This window comes from Lytechinus pictus, unplaced genomic scaffold (genome assembly GCF_037042905.1).
Source record: "Lytechinus pictus isolate F3 Inbred unplaced genomic scaffold, Lp3.0 scaffold_20, whole genome shotgun sequence".
Classification (NCBI taxonomy): Eukaryota; Metazoa; Echinodermata; class Echinoidea; order Temnopleuroida; family Toxopneustidae; genus Lytechinus; species Lytechinus pictus.
Window position 1 is genome coordinate 2,539,549 of NW_026974141.1, and position 27,346 is coordinate 2,566,894.

At 37.8% G+C, this 27,346-nt stretch overlaps 1 protein-coding gene across 1 annotated transcript in view; it reads left to right on the forward strand.

The window, feature by feature from the left end:
• Positions 1 to 3,486: 3,486 nt before the first annotated feature.
• The window catches only part of LOC135157923 (diacylglycerol lipase-alpha-like), a 32,873-nt gene continuing 9,013 nt past the window's right edge, over positions 3,487 to 27,346 (forward strand). The window contains exons 1-10 of the mRNA XM_064115121.1: positions 3,487 to 3,497; positions 4,278 to 4,362; positions 6,256 to 6,468; positions 10,462 to 10,586; positions 11,664 to 12,210; positions 22,136 to 22,297; positions 23,649 to 23,729; positions 24,397 to 24,539; positions 25,725 to 25,866; positions 26,243 to 26,457. Of these exons, the coding sequence (XP_063971191.1) occupies positions 3,487 to 3,497; positions 4,278 to 4,362; positions 6,256 to 6,468; positions 10,462 to 10,586; positions 11,664 to 12,210; positions 22,136 to 22,297; positions 23,649 to 23,729; positions 24,397 to 24,539; positions 25,725 to 25,866; positions 26,243 to 26,457 (1,724 nt within the window). The remainder of the gene's footprint in view (positions 3,498 to 4,277; positions 4,363 to 6,255; positions 6,469 to 10,461; positions 10,587 to 11,663; positions 12,211 to 22,135; positions 22,298 to 23,648; positions 23,730 to 24,396; positions 24,540 to 25,724; positions 25,867 to 26,242; positions 26,458 to 27,346) is intronic.

Below are 27,346 nucleotides of genomic sequence, written 5' to 3' on the forward strand. Positions count from 1 at the left end.
TAAACAAAGGCAAATAATCATATGTATTACAATCAATCGCTAAGCTTTATGGGTCCTGGTCATGTGCAATGGCAGTCGAACTAGAGAAATCGCCGTAGTAAACTACTTTGTCACACCTTAACGTGGTCCATTCAATCAAAGCAACCCAGTTTCTCCATATCAGTGATACCTCAACACCATGTTAATAGATTGCTATGTGAACAGATAATGGGGCGGGAGCGTGGTTAAGTGGGTGGAAAACAGATGGGATAGATTTCATGTGCATCTAGCTTTCTACGGTGAATGAACTATTCTTGCATACATGTATTGGATTTCGGGTAGGGTAGCTTTTCATGAACCTACCTAGCTCTCAGCCAATCAGATGCAAGGATTTCAGTAACTTATAACAGTCAATACTGACAAAGCACTTCAAAAGATCACTTGGTCTATAAAAAGAACTGAAATATGAATGGGATCTTTCACATAGGAAAAAAATTATACCATACTATAGTTTATACTCTGATTCTTTATTGCAAGGCTATAAGATTAAAATATTGCCCATTTTGCTCACACAAAATTTAATTCACTCACACACCAAAAATACCTTAGCCCTTGTGTTTAAAAATAGTTTTATATGCTCTTTACTTTCCCTGGGTGGTGTTTCATAAAGCTATTCGTAAAGTTACGCACAACTTTACGAACGACTGGAGCATGTTCTAATGCATAAGTTAGCTACGTAGGGATATATCATATAGCACAAGAAAGGGTCACCAAACGGGCCCCTGGCTAGCTGTAAAGTTACCGGTAAAAAGAGTGATTGTGTGTAGGAGTCAGTTTATTTCTTGGGACTATCGCTGAAAGCCGCAACTGTTTTTTTCTGTGGTTTTGTAATTTGCCATCCAAAAGATATCATGCATTACATAAGGCGGTGCTGCACCAGACCGAGTTTGCTCAATTTCAGGATTTTAGCCCGATCGACCCTCTTTGCGATTAATCTCGAGATTCAAGAAACCCTGTCTCTACCATCGCAAGAAGAGCGATTCCTGCTCGAGTGAGGCATCGATGCATTATGGTCTGACGCCATGAATAAATAATCCCGAGAGCGTCTGCACTTACCTGCGAATTAGCGGGATAATTAGTAAAATAGCGCGCTATTTTGCAAATAATCCCAAGTTGACTTGGGATTGCAATCTCGAGATTAATCCCACGAACTAGCGCGATAATTGCGTCTCCATTACAAATAATTTCGAGATTGTTCAGATTGGGATAATATGCCAGATCAGAAATAGCGCGCTAATTTGAAAACTCGGGCTGGTGCAGACAGCCCTATTCTGATTGAATCTTATCCATTAGATTCTCCTAAAGAGGTGATACGGGATATTTCACAGAGTCCTGTTACTGTGCCAATGTTCACACGATATATGTTTTGGAATCACATAGATTGATATGCGGTAGAGTGCATCTCTCATGCGCTTGATCTGACCAATTTGGTGGTGCGTTATTTACCATACACAACTTGTAATTTAAGTGCAGTTTTAGTTACACTAATATCTTTGTGAACCACCTCCCCGATTCCTCAATTCATGTTTTGAAAGTGGGAATATATGTTCTTGTTTCTCATTTAATTCTTCACCTGCTTGTTTTCTAATATGTTTGCATATCTTTGCACCAGGAAAATTTGTCCATACGGCTTATACAGTGGTGCTAAAAAAGTTAGTGAACCTAAGGTAACTCCTTGGTGAACCCCACCAGAAAATGAACGGCTTCTTGCTGAGTGTTGAATGGAGACAACACTACTACAATGTCTGACGAGCCCAGAGAAACAAACTGTATTGAATGGAATATTTTATCACCTGACTTCACAATTAAATATCTAAAAGATGGCAGAATTTGATTTGATTTCAATTTTTAATTTCTAATGGGACTCACTAAGTTTTTAGCACCACTGTAGCTGTACATAGCCTACAGCTGACAACAAGAATGCCTGCAACTTCTCAGCTTTGAGAGGAAAGGCCTGTTATTAGATCGCCGAACACCTTGCAGTTATGTAAATAACATGCTGGATGATGTATGTCGAGTCGTCCTTGGATATTTAACCCAGACATGCTGGTACCCTCTTAAAAATGAAAGGATGGAAGGGGTGAATCACCCTTTAAAATGGCAGAGGAGTGACAGTGTTTTTTTTAAGGGTGTGTTTATGCTTCCATTGCGAGGACAGAATCAGCGTTTTCAAACGTTGTTTCAAAATGCCGATCGTAAACGTGGTTCTGGGAGTGATAATTCCGTGGAGGTAACATGGGACCATGGAGCAATGCGACTGTATTTGCCCGCGGGTTTTCATCTCACCGGAAGCATGTACCAATAAATGACGTCATTTAAACACGTTTACGATCGTGGTTCTGTTTATACTTCCCCAGAAAGCCTGATTCTGGCAAAACTACGCTTACAAACGCACCTTTTTGTGAGCTGCCGATCGGCGTTTTGAAACGTCGTTTAAATGAAAGTAAGCATGGACGCAACCGTGTTTTGGACTAATCACGTATGGAAATGCTGATTCTGGCCTGAAAAGTGGAAGCATAAACACGGCCTAATAAGGGTGAAAAACACTGTCACTTATTGGCCCTGTTCCACCCTTCATTATCCCTTTTCGCCTTTTATGTTTTTAGAGTGTACATGAGGTGTTGCAGGGATGGATCCACGATTTTCCAAGGGGGGGGGGGCATTTTTGTACAGAAAAAAATTAACAAGCCAACCCCCCCTGCCACAAAAAAAGGTCTTCACCTCCAATTGATGGCGATTCATATGTCAGGGAAAAAATGACAAGCAACAAAAAACAGGAAGGTCCTGATGAACGAAACAGGTTCTGCGTGTATGCACAACATATATTCCCCTAAATATTTGTGATGGCTCTTTAAAAGGGGGAGGGGGGGGTATGGACTGGGTGTGCTCCCAGGTGTTAGGTGTTGAGTCGGTTCCATTTCTACTGCGACCTTAAAGATCAAATCATTGAAATTTCTTACATTCTTATTGTCATGTTGTACCAGCAAAAACTGCTTATGAAAATCAACCTTGAAGTGGTGGACAAACTTGTTTTTAATGTGAAGATATTCCTGGCTTGCATCCAGTGAAATAAATCACGCAAGGTTCGATCTGGAAAATCAGTCAGAAAAAAATCTTTGAACCATGTTTTGGAATTTGAAGCTGTCATCTACATGTACTGCTTGGCTGGCAGCTTCTTTGGTCATGATGAAAATAAAAACACATAATGTAGGAATTCTTGTTGGGCAGAAGTGGTATATAACTAGTTCGATTCCAAGATTTTTTTCTGACATTTTCTCAGATTCAACGTGCCATCTTTTTCACTGATTACAAGAAAGAAAAACAGTTTAGTGATGGTTCTAGCTCTTGCTTTGTAATTAGAGGGTGGTGTGTTCGAATCCCACTGGTCCCTAGTGTCCCTTGGCAAGGCATCAATCCACACTTTGCCACTCTCCACCCAGGTGTGGAATGGGTGCCCAGTAAGAAGAAAATGTAGTATATGTAGCATTTGAGCATGAAAACTCTTACTGGAATACCCCTTAAGATATGGAGAAAGTGTGTACATTGTTTTTTGGTAAAGCCAGAATCCGATGACTCGGCTATTGTTATATCTGCAAAGTGTTAGATGTAGTTCTGATTTGTTAGAACTTATTTTTTTATCATAACTATGATAATAATGAGCCTATTACTAGAATAGAAATCACTTTGCTTGTAAAACATAATATTATGAATGCCAAGATATTCAGCGAGACAATTCCTCTCAACTCTCAACTAAGAGGAAGAGCCGTGGTGTAGTCATTCTGACTCTCACCTTGTAAACAGAGGGTCGTGTCTTCGAATCCCACTGCGGTCTAGCGTCCTTTTGCAAGGCGTTTATACACACTTTGCCACTCTCGACCCAGGTGCTAAATGGGTACCGGGTAGGATCCCAGCGCCATTATGAGGCTTTGATGAATGCAAGGAATGCTCCCCAGGGAGTGGATATTGTGCACTTTCGTGTGGGATTGAATATGAATTCAATGACTGGGGTAATGATATGCTGTAAAGCGCTTTGAGCCATTCTTGGAGAGGCGCTATATAAAAACTAGCTATTATTGTTATTATTATTAACTCTCAGACCCATATTACAGAAGGTTTTTATTTCCAAGTATCTATTCAAAGCAAGTCCTTATGAACAAGATCATTTACTCCAATGTGAACTGGACTTGTGTCACACTCGGGTAACAGTCAATGAACTTTTTTCATTTTCCCCTTTCCAGGAGAACTCGTGCCAAGTATGAACAGAACTGGGATAAGAGGTTGAGATTCTGGTTCTGCTGCACCTCCTCGGGAGAAACACAAGATGTAAGTCATTGATACCTTCGCCTCCAGGGCTTGCCGATTGTCCGCTGATCCAGTTTTATTGGATTCAGGGGCCCTGGTTTCACAAGGAGATGTAATTGTTATTTATGTAACTACCATGGAAAATGTGATTGTGATGGACTGCTGAGCCCCGTTACCATGGTAGCTGCCATGAAGTCTTTATAAAGCGGGCCCCCCCTGTGCCCTTTTATTGCTTGTTCACACGTGGCAAAACTCAGCAATAAAACTGAACAATAGATTTGTGTTCAAAGTCAACGAAATGTAAGTGAAAGGTGGTGATCTGTCTCACGATGTCTGAATACTTCCAAAACGAAATGCAGAGCTTTGTCATATAGCTGAACAAGACCTTATTAAATTCTACTTATGCAGATTTAATGAAGATTTACCTGCAGATACATGCAATATATTTGTTTATTTATTTATTCATATTCATATTCCACAAATCATTATAGTACATTTCATTATTAAGTATCTTCTCATCCAGTTCAACCAATTCCCATTCAAAATAGTATGTGCACTATTAAATGGAGTAAATAGAACATTAACAGTGATCTTCAGTGGGTTACAGTGGGGTTTTCCTAATCATCATACATGTATGTATTCCTGAGGAGGGATTGGTAGTTCTCCCGCTGATCCTATATTTTGAAATTCAGATCATCCTCTTCTACTTCAATGCATTCTAATATGGGAAGGGTATTTGGCAATCTTGATACTATAGACATGGACCCCAAATTTACAAAGGTGGTTTTGATTCATAAACCATATTTTATGTAGATTTCATGCATTAATGATGTTTAATTCAGTATGTTTATTGAGAAACGTCCAATAATGAAAGCTTACATATACATGTACCTTTTTTTTAACAGCAACCAAAAGTATTGCGAACTATTCATGTGAATTAAGTAACATAAACCATGTTCCCATTAAATAAAAACAGTGAGTTCATTAATGCTGTCACCATAGTAACAAGCATCAATTTAGCCTGCTGTTATAAAAGAGTGCATTCATTATTAGTTCTTTTCTCAAGATATGTGCTGAATTATGCATAAGTAGTACATGAATTCTGTACAAACTACGGCTTAAGACTACAAATTCAAAACCACTTGTAAACTTGAGCATTTAATCAAAATGGAAAAGAGGCTATATAAATCATATGTAGTATTATTATTTATTATTGGGTCTTGGTGTTCATTAAGATACCTGATCCCTTCTGATTTAACTCTCAGTAAGATTTAAAGGACAAGTCCACTCCAACAAAAATTTGATTTGAATAAAAAGAGAAAAATCCAACAAACATTACACTGAAAATTTCATCAAAATCGGATGTAAAATAAGAAAGTTATGACATTTTAAAGTTTCGCTAAATTTCACAAAACAGTTATATGCACATCCTGGTCTGTATGCAAATGAGGAGACTGATGACGTCATCCACTCACTATTTCTTTTGTATTTTATTATATGAAATATGAAATATTCTAATTTTCTCCTCATTGCCAAGTGAAACAACGATTAATTCCTCCCTGAACATGAGGAATTAGCATTGTTTAATACTATATGGTTCAGTCAAGTTGGTCCTTATTGTCAAATTCGTAAAAAATGAAATATTGTATAATTCAAACAATAAAAAACAAAAGAAATAGTGAGTGAAGGACATCATCGACTATCTCATTTGCATGTCACTCAGTTGTACATATCACTATTTTGTGAAAAATAATCAAAACTTTAAAATGTCATAACTTTCTTATTTTACATCCGATTTTGATGAAATTTTCAGTGTTGTGCTAGTTTGATTTTTCTCTATTTATTCAAATCAACATTTTTCTGGGGTGGACTTGGCCTTTAAACACCGAATTCTTTCCCCTTCTTCCTGAACAGAGTGCCTTTTCAGACATTGCCATCCTCTTCTCCGAGTTCTTTCGAGACCTGGACGTCGTTCCCACCGACGTCCTGGCGGGTCTTATGCTCCTCAGGGAAGAGCAGAAGCAACGGAGAAGAGCCATAGAGAACTCGCCTCAGAACAGTGTCTTCAAGTTCTTGTCAGGTGTTGCTGTAACACCTGAGACCAAGTTCCTGGACTTCCATAAATCTGTATGTTTAATCCCTTGTCTCTCTTTCACAAACCTTATGATCAATGGCAAATTCTAAAAATCTATCCCTCAGCCAATTAAATGCCACAATTTTACTATATTGCTTCTTGTAGTATCTTGCAACAGGCATTTGATAATAAGTGGAATGAACGGTATGTAGGACTCCACTCATGACAATCATTTATTTTCCTAGTGTAGTTTGATTACCTCATAAAGTTTGTATTAAACTACCAATTTGAAATTGTTGATTAATCTTTATTTTGTAAAACTCGACATACAGGTCCTGAATGGTGGATTGCCCTCATTGACAGGGGGTTTTCATAGTAGAGCGGTACTTTTACTTCTGGACTAGTAGTCCTATTAAATGGGCAGATGGTCATTTTAGGATGGTCCCAATAGAAGGGTGGGAATGATCCTTATGGACAGGTTGTCTTAGTCATTGGACGGTTCCTTATTGGCAAATGGTTTTTATAGAATGGTAGTCTTCCCGGAAGGTTGGTCCTTACTGATGGAGGGTTGTCTCATTAGTACATGGGCAACTCCTTATTGCAAATGATCCTTATAGAAGGATGGCCCTTATTGATGGTGGGTATGGGTCCTTATAGACTGGTTGCCAAGATGGGTGGTTCCTTATTGGCCACTGGTCCTTGTAGAAGGGTAGCCCTTATTGATGGGTGGTATGGGTCCTTATAGACTGGTTGTCAAGATGGGTGGTTTCTTATTGGCCACTGGTCCTTGTAGAAGGGTAGCCCTTATTGATGGGTGGTATGGGTCTTTGTAGACCGGTTGTCAAGATTGGTGGTTCCTTATTGGCCACTGGTCCTTGTAGAAGGGTAGCCCTTATTGATGGGTGGTATGGGTCCTTGTAGACCGGTTGCCAAGATGGGTGGTTCCGTATTGGGAAATGGTCCTTGTAGAAGGGTAGCCCTTATTGATGGGTGGTATGGGTCCTTGTAGACTGGTTGCCAAGATGGGTGGATCCTTATTGGCAAATGGTCCTTGTAGAAGGGTAGCCCTTATTGATGGGTGGTATGGGTCCTTGTAGACCAGTTGTCAAGATGGGTTATTCCTTATTGGCAAATGGTCCTAGTTGAAGGGTGGCCCTTATTGATGGGTGGTATGGGTCCTTGTAGACTGGTTGTCAAGATGGGTTGTTCCTTATTGGGAAATGGTCCTAGTTGAAGGGTGGCCCTTATTGATGGGTGGTATGGGTCCTTGTAGACCGGTTGTCAAGATGGGTTATTCCTTATTGGGCAATGGTCCTTGTAGAAGGGTAGCCCTTATTGATGGGTGGTATGGGTCCTTATAGACTGGTTGTCAAGATGGGTGGTTCCTTATTGGGCAATGGTCCTTGTAGAAGGGTAGCCCTTATTGATGGGTGGTATGGGTCCTTGTAGACTGGTTGTCAAGATGGGTTGTTCCTTATTGGCCAATGGTCATTGTAGAAGGGTAGCCCTTATTGATGGGTGGTATGGGTCCTTATAGACTGGTTGTCAAGATGGGTTGTTCCTTATTGGGCAATGGTCCTTGTAGAAGGGTAGCCCTTATTGATGGGTGGTATTGGTCCTTGTAGACCGGTTGCCAAGATGGGTTGTTCCTTATTGGGCAATGGTCCTTTTAGAAGGGTAGCCCTTATTGATGGGTGGTATGGGTCCTTGTAGACTGGTTGTCAAGATGGGTGGTTCCTTATTGGGCAATGGTCCTTGTAGAAGGGTAGCCCTTATTGATGGGTGGTATGGGTCCTTGTAGACTGGTTGTCAAGATGGGTGGTTCCTTATTGGCCACTGGTCCTTGTAGAAGGGTGGCCCTTATTGATGGGTGGTATGGGTCCTTGTAGACCGGTTGTCAAGATGGGTGGTTCCTTATTGGGAAATGGTCCTTGTAGAAGGGTAGCCCTTATTGATGGGTGGTATGGGTCGTTGTAGACCGGTTGCCAAGACGGGTGGTTCCTTATTGGGCAATGGTCCTTGTAGAAGGGTAGCCCTTATTGATGGGTGGTATGGGTTCTTGTAGACCGGTTGTCAAGATGGGTTGTTCCTTATTGGGCAATGGTCCTTGTAGAAGGGTGATGGGTGGTATGGGTTCTTGTAGACCGGTTGTCAAGATGGGTGGTTCCTTATTGGGCAATGGTCCTTGTAGAAGGGTAGCCCTTATTGATGGTGGGTATGGGTCCCTGTAGACTGGTTGTCAAGATGGGTTATTCCTTATTGGGCAACGGTCCTTGTAGAAGGGTAGCCCTTATTGATGGGTGGTATGGGTCCTTGTAGACCGGTTGTCAAGATTGGTGGTTCCTTATTGGGCAATAGTCCTTGTAGAAGGGTAGCCCTTATTGATGGGTGGTATGGGTACTTGTAGACTGGTTGTCAAGATGGGTTATTCCTTATTGGCCACTGGTCCTTGTAGAAGGGTAGCCCTTATTGATGGGTGGTATGGGTCCTTGTAGACTGGTTGTCAAGATGGGTGGTTCCTTATTGGCCACTGGTCCTTGTAGAAGGATGTCCCTTATTGATGTGTGGTATGGATCCTTATAGACCAGTTGTCAAGATGAGTCATTCCTTATTGGGCAATGGTCCTTGTAGAAGGGTTGCCCTTATTGATGGGTGGCATGAGTCCTTGAAGACCGGTTGTCAAGATGGGTGGTTCCTTATTGGGCAATGGTCCTTGTAGAAGGGTAGCCCTTATTGATGGGTGGTATGGGTCCTTGTAGACCGGTTGTCAAGATGGGTGGTTCCTTATTGGGCAATGGTCCTTGTAGAAGGGTAGCCCTTATTGATGGGTGGTATTGGTCCTTGTAGACTGGTTGTCAAGATGGGTGGTTCCTTATTGGCCACTGGTCCTTGTAGAAGGGTGGCCCTTATTGATGGGTGGTATGGGTCCTTGTAGACCGGTTGTCAAGATGGGTGGTTCCTTATTGGGCAATGTTCCTTGTAGAAGGGTAGCCCTTATTGATGGGTGGTATGGGTCCTTGTAGACCGGTTGTCAAGATGGGTTGTTCTTTATTGGGCAATGGTCCTTGTAGAAGGGTGGCCCTTATTGATGGGTGGTATGGGTCCTTGTAGACCGGTTGTCAAGATGGGTGGTTCCTTATTGGGCAATGGTCCTTGTAGAAGGGTAGCCCTTATTGATGGGTGGTATGGGTCCTTGTAGACCGGTTGTCAAGATGGGTTGTTCCTTATTGGGCTATGGTCCTTGTAGAAGGGTAGCCCTTATTGATGGGCGGTATGAGTCCTTGTAGACTGGTTGTCAAGATTGGTGGTTCCTTATTGGGCTATAGTCCTTGTAAAAGGGTAGCCCTTATTGATGGGTGGTTTGGGTCGTTGTAGACTGGTTGCCAAGATGGGTGGTTCCTTATTGGGCAATGGTCCTTATAGAAGGATAGCCCTTATTGATGGGTGGTATGGGTCCTTGTAGACCGGTTGTCAAGATGGGTGGTTCCTTATTGGGCAATGGTCCTTGTAGAAGGATAGCCCTTATTGATGGGTGGTATGGGTCCTTGTAGACCGGTTGCCAAGATGGGTGGTTCCTTATTGGGCAATGGTCCTTGTAGAAGGGTAGCCCTTATTGATGGGTGGTATGGGTCCTTGTAGACCGGTTGCCAAGATGGGTGGTTCCTTATTGGCCACTGGTCCTTGTAGAAGGGTAGCCCTTATTGATGGGTGGTATGGGTCCTTGTAGACTGGTTGTCAAGATGGGTGGTTCCTTATTGGCCACTGGTCCTTGTAGAAGGGTGTCTCTTATTGATGTGTGGTATGGATCCTTATAGACCAGTTGTCAAGATGAGTCGTTCCTTATTGGCAAATGGTCCTAGTTGAAGGGTGGTCTTAAGAGATGGCTGTTAATGTTCCCGTTGTCTGAGAAGGAGGATGTGGATAGTCTTTGGAGAAAGTTGCTGTTATAAATGGGTGGCCCTTTCATGAATACCTACCCTTTTTGACAGCTGATCGATAGAAGCATATTTGAATTCATTTTTCTTTCTACCTTGTTGATACTTTAGGAGGACATGGATCTGTTTGAAGAGCTTCATTATTATTTCAAGTTTGCTGCTGCGTCCTATGGTTGGAAGGGCTATGTGATGGTCTACGGTGCTGAAGGATGCTGTACAATGACCAGAGAATGCAGGTAAGTCTTACCATCAGCTCTTTGGCCCAAATGGAGCGTTGTGGCCCAGTGGATAAGTCTGCGGACTTTGAAACAGACGGTCGTGGGTTCAAATCCCAGCCATGGCGTAGTTTCCTTCCGTAAGTAATTCATCCACATTGTGCTGCACTCAACCCAGGTGAGGTGAATGGGTACCTGGCAGGAATTTATTCCTTGAAATGTGTGTGCGCTGCAATCTTAGTAATTATGGCTGTCAAGCTACAGCTGGGGTAATAATATCCAAGTCCTTTTGAAGCGCATAGAGACATAATTCATAATGTGATATGCCCTATACAAGAACTGAATATTATTATTATCATTATTCATAAAGGTGGCTTTAAATTTTTAGTTTGAAACCATGGATTCTGCAGATTTCTTACATTGATTACACTTAATTTGATGCGTATATTGAGAGAGTATCCATTGATGAATGCACACTTTTTTCTTTACACATATTCTTTAGTCAGTCCGGCATGGGTGTTCAAATTCTTCCCAAAACCCCTCTTTATTTCTTTTATCTTGCCTGGTGTTACATACTTGTTAATAATGTTTGTTGAATGTGTTTTATTTGAATTTCAATAATGTGTAATTTTATATACCGGCATGTGCAATACTCTCTCAATGTTTTTTTCCGTGAGGGCTTTGCATGCCTCTGGGCAATAGTACTGAATTTTACTTTTGCGAGCCCTGGCCCATGGAAAACACATTTTCTTACTCTTTTCTTCTTTTCTTTCGTTTCTACTTATCCATATTATTTTTGTAATTACAATGTACAATTTTTGTATGTTTTTTATGGCCAAATTAATAATAATAATACTAATAATTTCATCAAAGTGCACTAAATTGAGTCTTGTTACTAGGGTTTCAGCAGTAATGATCCCATCTTTTTAATTAATGAGTCAACTGTTCGTGTTAATTAATATGCATAAATATAATACATGATTATGATATATTTTTGGTCTGGCAGCGGCGGTGGCATAAATGTTGACTGTGAGAATTAATCAACTGTTACTGTGATATTTCATTCAACCAGCTTGTTCTTATCCTTTCGTTCCTCAGATGCTGTTGTTTTAAAAGAAGACGTCACTACCACCTAGACGAGACGTCCGACCCGGATGCCGACAACTGCTGCATGTGCAACTTTGCCGCCCTGAAGAAGATGTCCGGCCTGAGCAACAATGACATCATCTACGCAACATTCCATGTCTCGGTCAGTAGCAATAAAGAGGACTCCTCTGTCACCGAAAGCTATGGGTTAGATACCGAGGGCTTGGTCCTGGTTGGGCGGACCAACGAAAAGGGGGGCTTGAAGAGGGACGTTCCAAATTCCAGGGGTGACAAAACCCCACTTGATGCTGAGACCCCGGAATCAGGCATCTGCCTCACGACGAGCCTCTCATTCCAAGAGGAGATGGATGACCGCATGATGACCTTTGACGCGGGGTCGTTGGGGTCTTCCGATGTCTTTGATGATGGTTTATTGTCTTGTGGTGGTCGTTTTTGTTCTTGCTTGCCTCCCTCTCTTTCCCCTTGCAGCCAAGCTTGTTGTGATTCTGATGTTTTATCAGCTGGGAGTGTATCAAGCCTGTCACAGTCAGAAAACCTGGTATGCTATTTTATTATTTTTTTTCTCTCTTCCTCCAATCTTTATTTTCATTTTGTAGTCTCATTTTTTGCCTTTCAGTTTTGTTGCATGGCATGCTTGCAAGTTTTGAGTCTTGTTGCCCTTCTGTCACAAATGTTTCTTAGAAATCCCCTTCTCTCCCCCCTTCTCCCTGCCCACTTCAAGCCCTGGGTCTCCTTGCCCTCTCCTCCCCTTGCCCTCCCCTCCCCTTGCCTCCCCCTCCTCTTGCCATCCCCTCCCCTCTCCTTGCCTTCCACCTCCCCTCCCCTAACGCAACCCCTCATTTTTTGTATGGAAACTATTAAACCCACTTGTGTCCACCAACAACATAGAGAGTCATCTCTGTTGAATACATAACACTTACATTATATATCCCCATTCTTTAGTTAAAAATAAAAATCTATGTCTTTAGAAGAAAATATAGAATTAATTAGAAGATAATAATTTGTCCATTAGTTTTCAGTTTAGTTTTGAAATCCAGTAGAACAAAAGCAAATCACTAGTATTTATGTCGGTGACGGACATGTAACTGTTGTCCATGAATACACGTACATCACCATTTACATGTTAGAGTTCTTGTCTATTAGTAAATAATAATAATAATAGTTTTTTAATTAATATTGAGTCAATCAACACATCAGATTAGAAGCACTTTCATCATCTGTTGTTGATACAAGTATCTTTAGACATTCTTTATGGGTTGTAATTTGTCACATGACAGATCATAATTGTCTCCTAGACATAGGAATACATTCATTTTCATTTAGAAGAATTTGATGTTCTTGCATGATTTCAAGATCAGTTTAATAAAAAACAATAAAAAGATATATATGTATATCTTATTGGACTTCTTATATTATTATTTATAGAAAATATGCTTATTGCAAGAAAACATTTTTTCTGAGCAATAATGCATTTTAGGTGTTCATAAATTTATTTATTTTAGTTTAAAAAAATTGATAGATTAGTATGAAATATATTGTTTTTTTTTGGTTGCAAAAAGTTGAATCTAGTTTAGGAAGAACATTGTACACCCGATATTAAATTGGGTTGGTCAGTGTGTATGAGGACCCCTCTCCCTCCCCCTCTCATTCTTCACTCCCCCCTGCTCTCTTTCTTTCTTTCTTTTGTTCGTTCTTTCTTTCTTTCTTTCTGTATCTATCTCTTTTCTCTCCCCTGTATCAATCTGTTTCATGTTATGCATGACTTCAAGAACTGGAGTACATCAAAGAAGAAGTTCTTTTTTCAATCATTTTTAATGACATAAGCTTTAGTTGTAATATGCATATTATTAAAATTCTCACAGTCACTGCATACATATATATATATGGGGGAAAAGTATCTTTGCTATAATTTCAGTAAAATGCCAGGAAAACAACCTACCTTTCATATTACAGTCAACAATGAAGTCATACATAACAGTTTTATGCCCCCCTCCCTCTCTCTACTACCGCCCCCATCCCCCTCTCTCGACTACCGTCCCCTCCGGCCCTCCCCATCTACTTTTCACTATAGCATATTAAGCTTTGCTATTTCTGTAACTTGTTGGTTGTTTTGGTTATGTTATGCCAATTTGAAGTGGACATTTCTATGCCATATTCTCCAGCTGCCTGGCTTTTTTCTTCACTCTCGTATTACTACCAGTATCTAGTTTCCGAGTGTTGCGTGATTTGAAGCTTTCGATTTCAAGGTTTAAAGAGAAAGTCCAATTTGATTGAAAAGAAAAAGAGACTCCACTCTTCAGACTTGAGTCAAAATTCATGCATTTTGAACTTATTTTTAGCCAAAATGGCTCATTTTAGATGATTTTCATCTTTTTCTTTTTAATTCAATTTCAAGTGGCACCCCTGATATGACTTTTTAAAGGTAGTGAGGAATCAAAATTTTCTGGATACATATTTAATAGGTTTTTGTAGACTTATTTTCAAAGGTAAAATTGAAATAAAGTAGACAATATGAGAAGAATTATTAAAAGTCAACTGCGATTCATTAAGTTTAAAAGGTCATGAATAATAGAATACTATTTTTATAATTAAAAAAACAACAACAACTTATTCCACAAATAGCCTCTTTTTACATATCCTCCAGTATGAAATGAGTTTAAATTAATATTTTGTCATGAAAAAGATGTAAGAAAATCATAAAATATTAAATGTTCAATCATTGAAATAAAACTGATATGAAATGAGATAATAGAGTTGCCACTGTAAGTTATAAACAGATTACATAGCTTTTTTTATATTTTGTTTGATTGGTTTCAGACATTTTTTTTCTGGTTTATGTAAATTTATTTAAGTTTATTGGACTTCCCTTTAATCTGATATAACTTTACAGCTTTGCTTGGATAGTCTTTGCATGAGCTATGCCTATCATAGCAGAATCTATCGTAGTTGAAGATTGCTCTGCATTGTTGCTTCGCTTTGCCCTTTACTCTTGCATGCTTATCATTCCGCCTCATTTTAGAACTTTTATCTGGACCCCGGAAATATGTGACAGCGCTTGATATTTTGCCTGAATAACGTTTGAAATTAACATTACATGACATTAACATTAATTGACATGTCTTGCTCGTCATTGAGGCATGATGTAATATGCGTATGTGGACAGCCTATGCACCCATCCAAAACATTGTGCAATTCTTTTAGGGCATCTATTTCCCTTTTGCTTCTTTATTAACTTGCTTGATATTGTGTGGTGTTTTACACACAAATATCTCCCTGAACTCCGCCCGCCTTGTAGAATTTCTGTACTGCTTTTCTATTTTCATCAGATGAATACTCGATGGCAACGAGCTTGCGAACTTGTCTTTTCTATACTCTTCTGCAATACAATGCCAAATGGAGCAAGTGACAAATAAGAATATTTGAGTTGATATTTTCATATTTGTCATTTTGTATTTTTTTTCTTGAAATTTTTTTTTTCCATGAATACTCATTCTGCTCAGAGATATGTCAGGCAAACCAATATGATATTGAATCGATAATAGGTACAATTTGTTCATTTGCAGGAAACATCACCATTTGTCACTTGCCCCCTTCTGACATTGTACGGTGGGATTTACTTCTGCAGTGCTCTTTAATAGTTTCTTGCTTTTCCCTCCCTGTGTTTGTTAGAGTGTTCCCCCCCCCCCCTCTGAGTGGAGTAGAATAATCCAGCTGTAACATCAGTGTGGGTTTGTGCTTTTGTGTTCTTGGGATATTCCACTATGGTGACAGGTAAATATGTTATGATTGAAAGAGTGGTTTGCAAGCTAAAATATTTTCATAACTTGAATGTTGGTATTGATGCACTATATGGTTTTCTTTTTTTTTCAGAATGAGTATTTTGTGTTTTGCTTGTAACTTAGGGAAAACTAACTTTTAAATTATAAATGTTTGTCAGAGTATGTTCTCTTGAGTAACTTACAAGCAAAACCAATCCACTCTTGAAGAGGGTAATTAAAACGTTAGTGTTAAAAACCAACTTTAGTTTTGAAAACCAGAAACAAAAAGTTATTATTTTGATTACAAATAAATAAACAAAATCACACAGAAGAACTGGATGGCAGTAAGATTCTTCTACTCTTTCTCCTAGTTTTGAAAGCTCCTAAATATTTTATTGTTTGATTATTTATACAATCAGTTGAAAATTTTGTTTTGAAAGCAGGTTCGGTTTCTGATCGAACCATCAGTACGGATACATACAATGTGTGGTTAATGTGTATGCTCAATGCCTTGCATTATTATCCCTACACATATTACTTATATTCAGTTTCAAAGAGAAAAATATGATATGAAATAATAATTCACACACGTATTTAGACATTTACTGAGTCAAGTGTTTGAGGTAATGTTTTTTGTAATTGATATATTTTTTTAATACACGAAATCTGATATTGCATGTTACGTTGACATTGTGTCACTGTGATTTAAATGTAGGCCTATATCACACATAATAATAATAATAATAATCCGTTTTTATATAGCGCTTAATACATCGGAACGACGTGTCTAAGCGCTTTACAGATATATTATTACCCCGGACATATAGGTCTAATATTCTATATTTACATATATATCTATAAAATTGATTTTTTTTTCCCCTCCACAATATACCACCACTATATATATACCACATATATTTATGTATTAATTATTACAAAAGATCATGTACACACGGCATACTGTATTGAAGATATACATTAAACACAGATAAACACTCACAGTGTTGCATATTTCAAACAAGTGGGACCATTAAAGATAGCTAATGAGCACTCAAGAATGGATAGATTTTCTTTCACTTTTCATTTGGTGTAATTAGATTCATATAGGACACATTTTTTTACAATTCATATTTAATTTTAGGGTGTTTCACGTTATGTACTCTCTGCTTCATTGTGTGGCTATGGCTTTGGTTTTTGCCATGTTAAAAGAGTTCAGTTTATTCTCAAATGAACATCCTGTGAGTGTTTCATTCACATATTTGTCATATATAGTTGTTATAAGCTACTGAAATCCTTGCATCTGATTGGCTGAGCACAAATTTGTCAGAGAAGATTACTCATAAGTGAAACACTGCTCTTGTGTGATTAATGGTGGCAGCGGTGGGATAAGTGCAAGTAGGTATAAAGGGCCCTGTTTTATAAAGCTTGTCATCAATTGCAAGTTACAAACAGCTGTCATAAGTTAATGAAATCCTGCAATTATCATATATTTCCAACAGTTATTGATAATAAAGTCCATAAGCAATGGTGGCAGCGTTGGGATACATGCAACAAGATGTAAAGGTCCGCTTTTCATAAAGCTTGTTATCAATGGCATATTACAAGCTACTGTTATGAGGCAAGGAAGCACAGCATTATAATTGGCCAAAAACACATTTTTTCAGAGATTTCTTGCAGTTCTTATGATTAATTATCTTCATTAATCTATGATCTTACCATAAAACTTACATTTGTCTTATCATCATCGAGGGGCAATATCTTGAAATGTAATACTAAAGCCATGTAATTTGTTTAGATAATAGCAAATATGTCATATATTAACTTGATGACAAGTTTTATGAAATAGGATCAAATTGGAACCAAATATAAATCTGAAGTTTAGCAATTGGCGTTAGGATTCGGGTGGTTCTGTATTAAGTGAAAGGGGGTCTGGGAAGATAGATGTCAATCTGTAAATGTTGAATGTTAGACAAGTAGATGAGTCAAGAATTGAACCACACATAGCCACACAATGAGTGAGAGTAAAACACAAGATGGTGTTAAACTATTGCAATTACAAGGGACATAATTTTGCACTAAAATCATTCCAAAATGACACAAAATTAAAGTGAAGAATTCATCAAAATTTTTGAAATAATGATTTAAAAAAATCAAATTATGCAATTTCATATCACAGAGGATCTTAGTTAATGGATACATGTTTTATAATAGAATATCCCATATATATTTGTTTTATAGCTTGATGTTTTTTAAGTGTTTACTAGCATACATTTTTGTGTATTTCAGTAATTCATCACTAAACAGAAAGTCTGTTTGAAAAAGGAAGGGCATTAATTTCTGTTGAAAATCATTATCTGGGTTATGACTTTTTCATCAAAATTTTACTTTTAAAACTTTGATGGGAGAAAAAAAATTGGCATCAGCTAACAAGCGTTTGTTTGATACATAGCACATAATTTCTCCATGTGTTTCTAAAAGACAAGGGATTTTATCATTTTATAAACCCACTTGCCCCCGACCCCAGAAAAAATGATTTATCACGTACATCATGTACATATAAAATCTTTCAACAGTTATCTGATACATTGCCTCTGTAGTTTCAGAGTCTTTAAAGAATTAGAAAAATTGCCATCTTTTTATCTAACAAGTAGTCACATATATTGCAGTTCTATGGTAAGTTTTTGCAAAAAGCACGATTTTAATGCCCTTCTGATTTCTATACAAATGATATGATATTCAATATTTATAACCAATCATAATCGTGTGACCAGTTATCTGTGTTGTGATTTGTCATGTAGCATGCACGTAAGGTAGTTAGACAACCTCGCATGACGACAAAGATTGCGAAACGAACGTCTACTTCAAAGGTAAAATGATCTGTGTTATATATCAATGCACGGTTTGCCGCACGCCACGACACTAACTCGTGCAGTAACAACTGCATTCTAACGCTTAGACGGCACGGTTTTTAACAGTTACGACTGCTGCAATGATGACTGCTTCAATGTACATCGGCATGAGCTGATGCACCACAAGGCCTATGGGGTAATATGTGCTATCATCTACATATCATGGGATATGCATTGATATTGACTGCTTTGAGGTGCAATGGTTGAAATTATAATGCATGGTGATCTTGAAGTGTTGTTTCCAAGGTCAAGTTAAGGGTTAATATGTAGTCCCGAAATTGGTAGTTGTGAAGCATAATAATTATCTGGATATCGGGGAATACTCAGAGGTTTACACCAAGAAAAAGACAAATCTGTAAGAAAATTGCTTTTGATCTGTAAGGGACCTTTCACCATGTATTTACATATAGTAATGAGGTGGTAACACTGAAATCATTTTATCATCATCAAGTTTTAATGAAGAGAGTAGATGTTCTATTTAATTTCATGGACATTTCATACAATGAAAGTGTAATCTTTTATGTTATTTCAACAAGTTATCATTAATTGATATGAGATCTTGAGTTCATTATTGCACAGATTTGAATGGCTTTGACTTAGAAGTTTTCACAATGCCTTTTTACATCCATAACCAAGGCTACTAACTCACACGATTATTTTGCTGATATATACAATGTTATTTTATGCATGAGTTAGGATGAATGATGGTAGCAATGATAACAGAAACGGTAACAAAGATGATTGTTCTGACCCATATTACAAAAGTTTTGGTTACCCTTATATGGTCCACATTTTTTCCATGATGTGATCATGAAAATTTAGTAAAAAATATTCTAATGTTATTATTTTTTTGGGGGTGGGGTGCAATTTGAATTAAGAAAGGATAAACAAATTTTACCAAGTCTTTGTAAAATGTTGAGACACAATGGCCCGAATTCACAAAGGTAGTTTTGAAAACCCATGGTTGAATCCATGGTTTATGCAGATTTCCGGTATAAATTACGCTTAATTTGGCGCGTATCGGGTGCGTGTGCATATAAAATGTCCAATTGTGATGTGCACTTTTGTCACAGTGCGCCAAATTGATGCCTGTTACCGTGGTTAGATACGCTATTCTATTCATGAGTCCTCTGTTTAGAGAGTGGACTCATTAATTCAAAACAGTGGACTCATGAATAAAATAACATGGATAACCACGGCAACAGGCTTCAATTTGGCGTACTGTGACAAAAGCTTGCATCAGCAGTGGACATTTTTTTAAATATGCGGTAAAATAAGCGTAATTTATCCAGTAAATCTGCATAAACCATGGACTCAACCGTGGGTTTTCAAAACCACCTTCGTGAATTCGGGCTAATATTTTTTGCTGAATGTCGTTTTTGGCACATCCTTTCATGGGCATAATATCGTTTTTGCATTATAGTTCTCTAAGCAACCATTCCATTTCTGTATTAAAATGAAAATTGAATTAGAGTCTTGAACATATGCCGGATTCGTAAGGAAAGATTATGAAGAATAGTGGAATTTTTTTATGCCGTTCATACTTATGTAGCCCCCTGAAGTTTCTTAAAGAGATAGTCAAAGTTTCAAATCTGAACAGTACTTAGATTCATTGCCTTACAGTGCAGAAAGGAGTTATTGTTTGGATTTATTTTTCATTTTCTTTTGTTCACATTTTAATGCCCAGCAAAATCAAAGGATGAATGAAATGAAAGTTTAACAATTGATATAATATCCTTGCCAAAGGATATCAAATTGTCCTTAGAAATCTTGTTTTTATACAAAAGAGCACCTTGATAAACCATTACTAGCATCAAGTTAAAAATTATATTTTGCATCTTGTTTTACTTTTTACTTTGTGTAGCATAAATTTTACTTTGTTTTGAATATTCACTCCTAATTTTTGATGCCTTAATGAATAAATTGGTTCCTGCAGATGATTGGTTAGCCATTCACATGCTTCATCGTGATTGGTCGATTCACACAGTGCCAATAATCCATTTATGTGTCACCCCGCATTCAGGCTTTTCAGCTTTAGTTGTTATATATCCAAGGGGCCATTTCATGAAGCTGCTTTTAAAGAGATACTCCGGGCTGGAGATATTCATATCTCAATAAATAGAGTAAAATTCACAAAGCGAAATGCTGAAAATTTGATCAAAATCTGATAAAAAATAACAAAGTTATCTAAATATTTGCATTATTCCAGTGAAACAGTTCTAGGCATGTCTTCATGAATATTCATTAGGTGGGCTGACGATGTCATATCCCCACTTGTTCTTTTGTATTTTATATTACGGTATATGAAATAAGGTTTATTCAAAAATTTTCTACCAAGAACTAAAACAATTGGATTGAAAACTGATTAAGTGCATTAGTTATTTATTGCTGCAACTCGTTTCATTATAATGGAGACACATCATTTACACGTGTATGAAAAAATGAAGCAGTTATGATTTCATGTAATAACATAAGAAAAAGGAAAGTGGGGATGTGACATCATCAGCCCACCTAATGAATATTCATGATGACATGCATATAACTGTTTTCACAAAATATTGCTAAACTTTGAATTTCAATAACTTCATTATTTGTTATCCAATTGAGATGAATTTTTCAGCATTTTGCTCTGTGAATTTTACCCTATTTATTTAGATATAAATATTTTCAGCCTGGAGTATCCCTTTAAGTTATACATGACTTTACACACGACTGGTGACCATTTCTTTGGTGCTAAAATAGATACCCTGAATGTTCCCTGTTTTAAAAAATGGGAGTGCATTTCCCTATAATCCCTTTAAAATCTTTGTAACATATTGAATCTTTCTGTCAGATGCTTGTTAAAATGAGAATTAATCTTCCAATATAAGGGCCCCGTCTTACAAAGAGCTACGATTGATCCGATCAACCACAACTCTGGAAAGCCAGCAATGTCAACATCTAAAATGCATCTTTGTTAAATTGTTTTTATTTAGATATGCTGTATATTAATTCATTCATCGTTTTCTTGAAAATTGAGTGTGCTTCCCTTGGTATACAAAGGACGTTTTGGAAATTTCCTGAAAAGAAAATGATGACATTGATGGATTTCCATACAGTTGAGGTTGATCCGATCAATTGTAACTCTTTGTAAGACGGGCCCCAGATTTGCTGATTGGGAAACAAAATGATTGAGAATCTTGTTATGCACCAAAGAACTCATCTCTAGTCGGACATAAAGTCATGTGTAGCTTAACATCAGCTTTTTGAAACACATACTTTTTTACATAGATGTATTAATTTGATAAATGTGCAAACATTAATAATATGAGCCATTGAATCTATTAATACAATTTAACATATCAGTATATTATTGTTATTATAAAACCTGTTTTTTCTGCTAGTTTCGCAGTGATGAGGTAGTCATTTAATATTTTGAGGAAAAATGAATAAGAGTATTGTTGTTATTTCTAACATGCACTCAGCAAGTTTTAATTTTGCCAAAACAAGCTCTATGATAATGTTTGCATGAGAATTAATTTTTCACATAATTTGCAGATATTTGGAATATGTCATTAAGAGATTTATGAAATAAATGTTGTGCCATATATTCAATTTATTTCAATCAACTGCTTGGAAATTTGGAATATTTGAATGAAATAAATATTTTAAATATTTATTTGATTCAGAATGACTTATACCAGACAATCTAATTGTCATTAAATTGAAAAAAAAAATGAAATTTTATATTGCCAATTTGAGGAGGCAACAGGATCATTTTTGCAATTTTTTTTTTTTTTTTCTATTTGATCATCAGGTATGGGAGACACCGTTCTTTGTTGCTCTTGATCATGAGAGGAGACGAGTGGTCGTTTCTATCAGGGGTACCCTGTCTGTCGCTGACATAGTGACAGACTTGAGTGCAGACACAAGCCCTATCTCCAGTCAAGACGAATCATCACCATACCAAGGCCATAAGGTAAGCTCGGGAGTGGTAGTGTGGGTTGAGATGTGAATGTGCACCATTCAAATTTACAAAAGACACATTGTGCAGAATAATCTGCCTTACCGCCCTTTCACACAGTAAAAAAAATCGTAATTTGAACGATGATTCCAGTGAGAAATAAGGCTAATGACAAATTTTTAGCACGTGTGAAACCAAACTGGAATCATTAACGCTAATCACAGTCACGAATTCAAATTCTACTCTGGAGGTGAATTCAAGTTAAGTTTCACCCATATTACGGTACGAATTTTCCGTGTGGAAGGCTTGACCTCCACAACATCTTTTGGGGGCGGAGCTTACGTGACCTTTCAAGCACTTCCGCAGATAATACAATTGTCATGCACTCATCTTAGTTTGCATTTTCGATGCAGTGCTTTGATTGACAAGTCACCAAGGACACATACCGCCTTCGCTCGGGAATTTGAATTCAAATCACAATTTGCGAGTGAGTGAAAGGTCCGACGATTCTAAAGACGAATTGCAATCACTATTACAATGATTCAAGATTCATGTGTGAAAAGGCATATCTCTTTGGTACCAGAGAAATCTGTTCGACTTAAAAGAAATTCGACTTGAAAGATGCAAATAACACAAGCTTTGCATAATCTAGTCTGAAAAATTGTGTCGACTTTAATAGGTGGCTTTTTGATTGATGGAATTTTGAACTATGTATATCTGAGAATTACAGTTTTGAACTGCTTAATACAATGCTTCTATAAAGCACGTTAAACATTTGATCCTTATTACCCTGGGGCGGTATTCTGAACATTGTCTTTTCTCCATATTTTATCTTTTCTCAGAGATATGACAAAATCGGTATTCTGGTGGATGTCATAACTTTTGTCACAAAAATTGTCATAAATTTCATCTCTTCTCTTTAACGCGCACCAAAAATACGCGGCTTTAAATGCGCGTAATCCTTTTATACAAGCAAAAGATATGACAAAAGTTATGACAGATGGGTAGCAGTCACAAATTTTGTCATATCTTTTAGTACCAAATATCCCGATACCCTGCCGGCTAAATGTCAAGCAAATAGCAGATTTGTGACAATATCTCGGAGAAAAAATGACAAAATTTATACAGTGTTCCAGAATACCACCCCTGGTCATTGGATTACATAACGAGACTACACGTAAGGTCACCATCTTTCCATCTGAGGGAGAATTTGAATCCCCTTCTCTTTGGAGAGATTGTTCCTTATGATGATGCATCAAGCAAAACTAGAATTTACTGATTGAATTATTTACTTATTGTTCTGGAGGATCTATGTAAAGAATCCATCTGATTTTGAAATCTTATAGAATTTCATTGTTTTTGCCAGGGTATGGTTGAAGCAGCTAACTACATCAAAAGAAGATTGATAGATGATATGTTACTACACCAAGCATTTACATCTGATGAGGTAAGATTGACATTTAATTCTCATTCTGAACATTATAAAACATAATTAAAGATAGTCCATCCATATTTAATTGTTCGAAATAAACAAAAAATGAAATACTCCGAAAATTTGCTTTGCCCAATTTATCGTGGGCCCGTGCAGCGCCAGATCAACGAGGCTCTTACCGTTTAATCGTTGACCACCAAACAGCAATTCTCATCTTTGAATGTCTGTTGGTCTGACACGGCCGGGTTTGAATCCCCGACCTCCTGGTTGTGAATTGGACGCTCTACCAACTGAGCCAACCCGCCGGTGTTGTCATAAGATGATTAATTTAGATGATCATTCAAATATATCTTACAATATGAATTAATCATTGTATATTGGTAAGAAGTGTGCTCAATATTTTCTAGTTATGACATTTTCCTTCATCACCAAATTATTCAACTTCAAATTGTTCTAATAGGTGTATTTAATGGCCTTGGTCACTAAAACAAGAATTTCTTGAAACTTAATGGCTATGCTTGCTGACTGTCAGGCTTGTAAATAAGAAAGTAATAATCTTTGATTTCCCTCATTTCTGATTTCTCTTTTTATATATTATTGAGGATGTTGAATTTGGCAAAGTTTAATTTCCTTTTGATTGAAATAAGAACATCTGTATATTCTTGTTTAACAACTTGTATAGGCAAGGGGAACGCAAAATTATGAATTGCTGTTGGTTGGTCATTCTTTGGGAGCCGGTACGGCGGCCATCTTGGGTATCATGCTACGACCAGACTACCCAACTCTCAAGGTTTATGCATACTCGCCTCCGGGAGGGTTGCTATGGTGAGTGGGATGATGATGAAGATGGTGATGGTGATGATGATGATGATGATGATGGTGATGGTGGTGGTGATGATGGTGATGAAGGTGGTGATGATGGTGGTGATGATGGTGATGATGATGGTGATGATGGTGATGATGATGGTGGTGATGATGATGATGATGATGATGGTGATATAATAATAATAGCCAGTTTTTATATAGCGCTTTTCCCAGAACGGCTCAAAGCGCTTCACAGCATATTATTACCCCGGTCATTGGATTCATTTCAATCCCGCACAAAAAGTGCACAATTTCAACTCCCTGGGGAGTATTCCTTGCATTCATCGGAGCCTCATAATGGCGCTGGCAAATTCAAGCTTACAATAACTTTCGCATCCTACTGGGTACCCATTTAGCACCTGGGTCGAGAGTGACAAAGTGTGGATTGATGCCTTGCCAAAGGATGCTAGACCGCGGTGGGATTCGAACACACAACCCGCTGTTTACAAGGCGAGAGTCAGAACCACTACACCACGGCTCTTCCATGATGATGATGATGGTGCTGGTAACAATGATGGGGATGATGATGGTCGTGATGATGATGATGATGGTGATGATGGTGATGATGATGATGGTGATGATGATGATGATGAATGGTGGTGATGATGATGATGATGGTGATGATGATGATGATGATGATGGTGATGATGATGGTGATAATGATGATGATGAATGGTGGTGATGATGATGATGATGATGATGATGATGGTGATGGTGATGGTGATGATGATGATGATTAATGGTGGTGATGATGATGATGATGATGGTGGTGATGTTGGTGATGATGGTGATGATGATGATAGTGATGATGGTGATGATGATGATGATGATGATGATGATGATAGTGATAGTGATGATGGTGGTGATGATGATGATGATGGTGATTATACTGATACTGAAAGTGATGATGGTGATGATGATGATGATGGTGGTGGTGGTGCTGGTGATGATGATGAGGAGGATGATATTTGTTATAACGATTACAACGATGATGATGAATTGACGATGGTGATGGTGATACGGCTGCTGCTTATGACGATATTAATAGTGGTGATGGTGATGGTGAGCCTGATGATGCTGCTGCTAGCTGATGATGATGTTGATGATGATAATGATTTATTTTTCCTTTTGTTTTTATTCTTTCAGCAAGGAATCATCAGAGTATGCTGCTGAGTTTGTAACCTCTTTAGTGGTCGGTAAGGATGTTGTTGCCAGGATAGGTCTCTCTCAGATGGAGTTCCTCAGGGCTGATCTTCTTAACTGCATCAAGATGTGCAGAGATCCCAAGGTAAATTGCTCAGCCATTTTTATATATCAATTCATTTTAATTCAAATCAACTTGATCTCAATCTATTCCATAGAATACTAACATGAACGTGTATAAATATAATGATCAAGATTCAATACAATTGCATCAATATTATTATAATGATAAATATAAAATGACACAAGTAAAATTGCTACATAACAAGCTTTAGGATTTGTCTGGACAGCTACCATAACCCCAATTGAATTCATAGGAAAAGGACACTAGTTAAGAAAGAATGAAAAATCATAATTGTTTGATTTAAGAATAAAAGATGGGTATTTGATGTTTGAAAGGTACTCACATATTAGACTGCATTTCACTTTATTAACTGTATATATATTTTCCTTCAAACCAGTGGAGAGTTATAATGGGTGAGCTCCTATGCTGCTGCACTGTCCACTCCAAAAACCTGGCCCCCGTCGAAGATGTGGACACCCCGTCTCCGTTTCCGTGTCGACTTGACAAAGCCTTCCATCCCACAAACCACGCCCTGGTGCTGTCGACGCACAGCCCCCTCTACCTACCAGGGAGGGTGCTGCAGATTGTCAGGAATAACCACAAGAGAGAGGGGTAAGTAGCTGATAAAATTACCTGCATCACAGTTTCTACCTCTACAAAGAAATGATTATGACACCTGCATTTATAGCAGGAGCAAATGTTAGGTCACCCTCATGAACATCAGGGCCCCCTCTTACAAAGAGTTACGATTGATCCAGTGATTTGTAACTCTATGGAAATCCATCAGTGTCATAATTTTTTCTACTGGAAATTTGCACAATGTCCTTTGTAAACAAAGAGAAGCACAGTGAATGTTTAAGAAAATAATGAATGCATGAATATACATCATAGCTGGAAAATATTTTGAACGAACATGCATAATAGATGTTGACATTACTGGCCATTCATAGTTGTGATTGATTGGATCAATTGCAACTCTTTGTAAGACGGGCCCCTGGAGAGCATTTCATGAAACAACTAGTCAGTGATTTTCTCTGAAAACTGTTGTAAGCTAGTGAAATCCTTGCATCTGATTGGCTCAGAGCAAATTTGTCAGTGAAAAGGTCGATCCCACCGCTGCCACCATTAAGTCTAAAAAGAGGATACATTTTTTTTTAGTTCACCAGTGTAGAATTGATTGATGATTTTACGTATATATGATTATACATTCCATCATTGCAAAGCAAATATCCCCATCTCATTGAAAAATATAAATCTAATCCTAAATTTGAATATCTATTTTTAGAATGGCCCGATTGATACACTGAGAGAAAAAATGAGGGAGTGACTGAAATGTGACTCTATATTGTGCAAACCAGATATTTTGATTTATACTCTGCTTGTTGTCCTGGGTAGCAAGCCAACTCAACAATGGAAATTGTCTTTTCAGTGCAATATACCATAGATTTTCACCATTCAGCACATTTTCTGTAACAGCAATGCCATACCAATGAAGTAACAA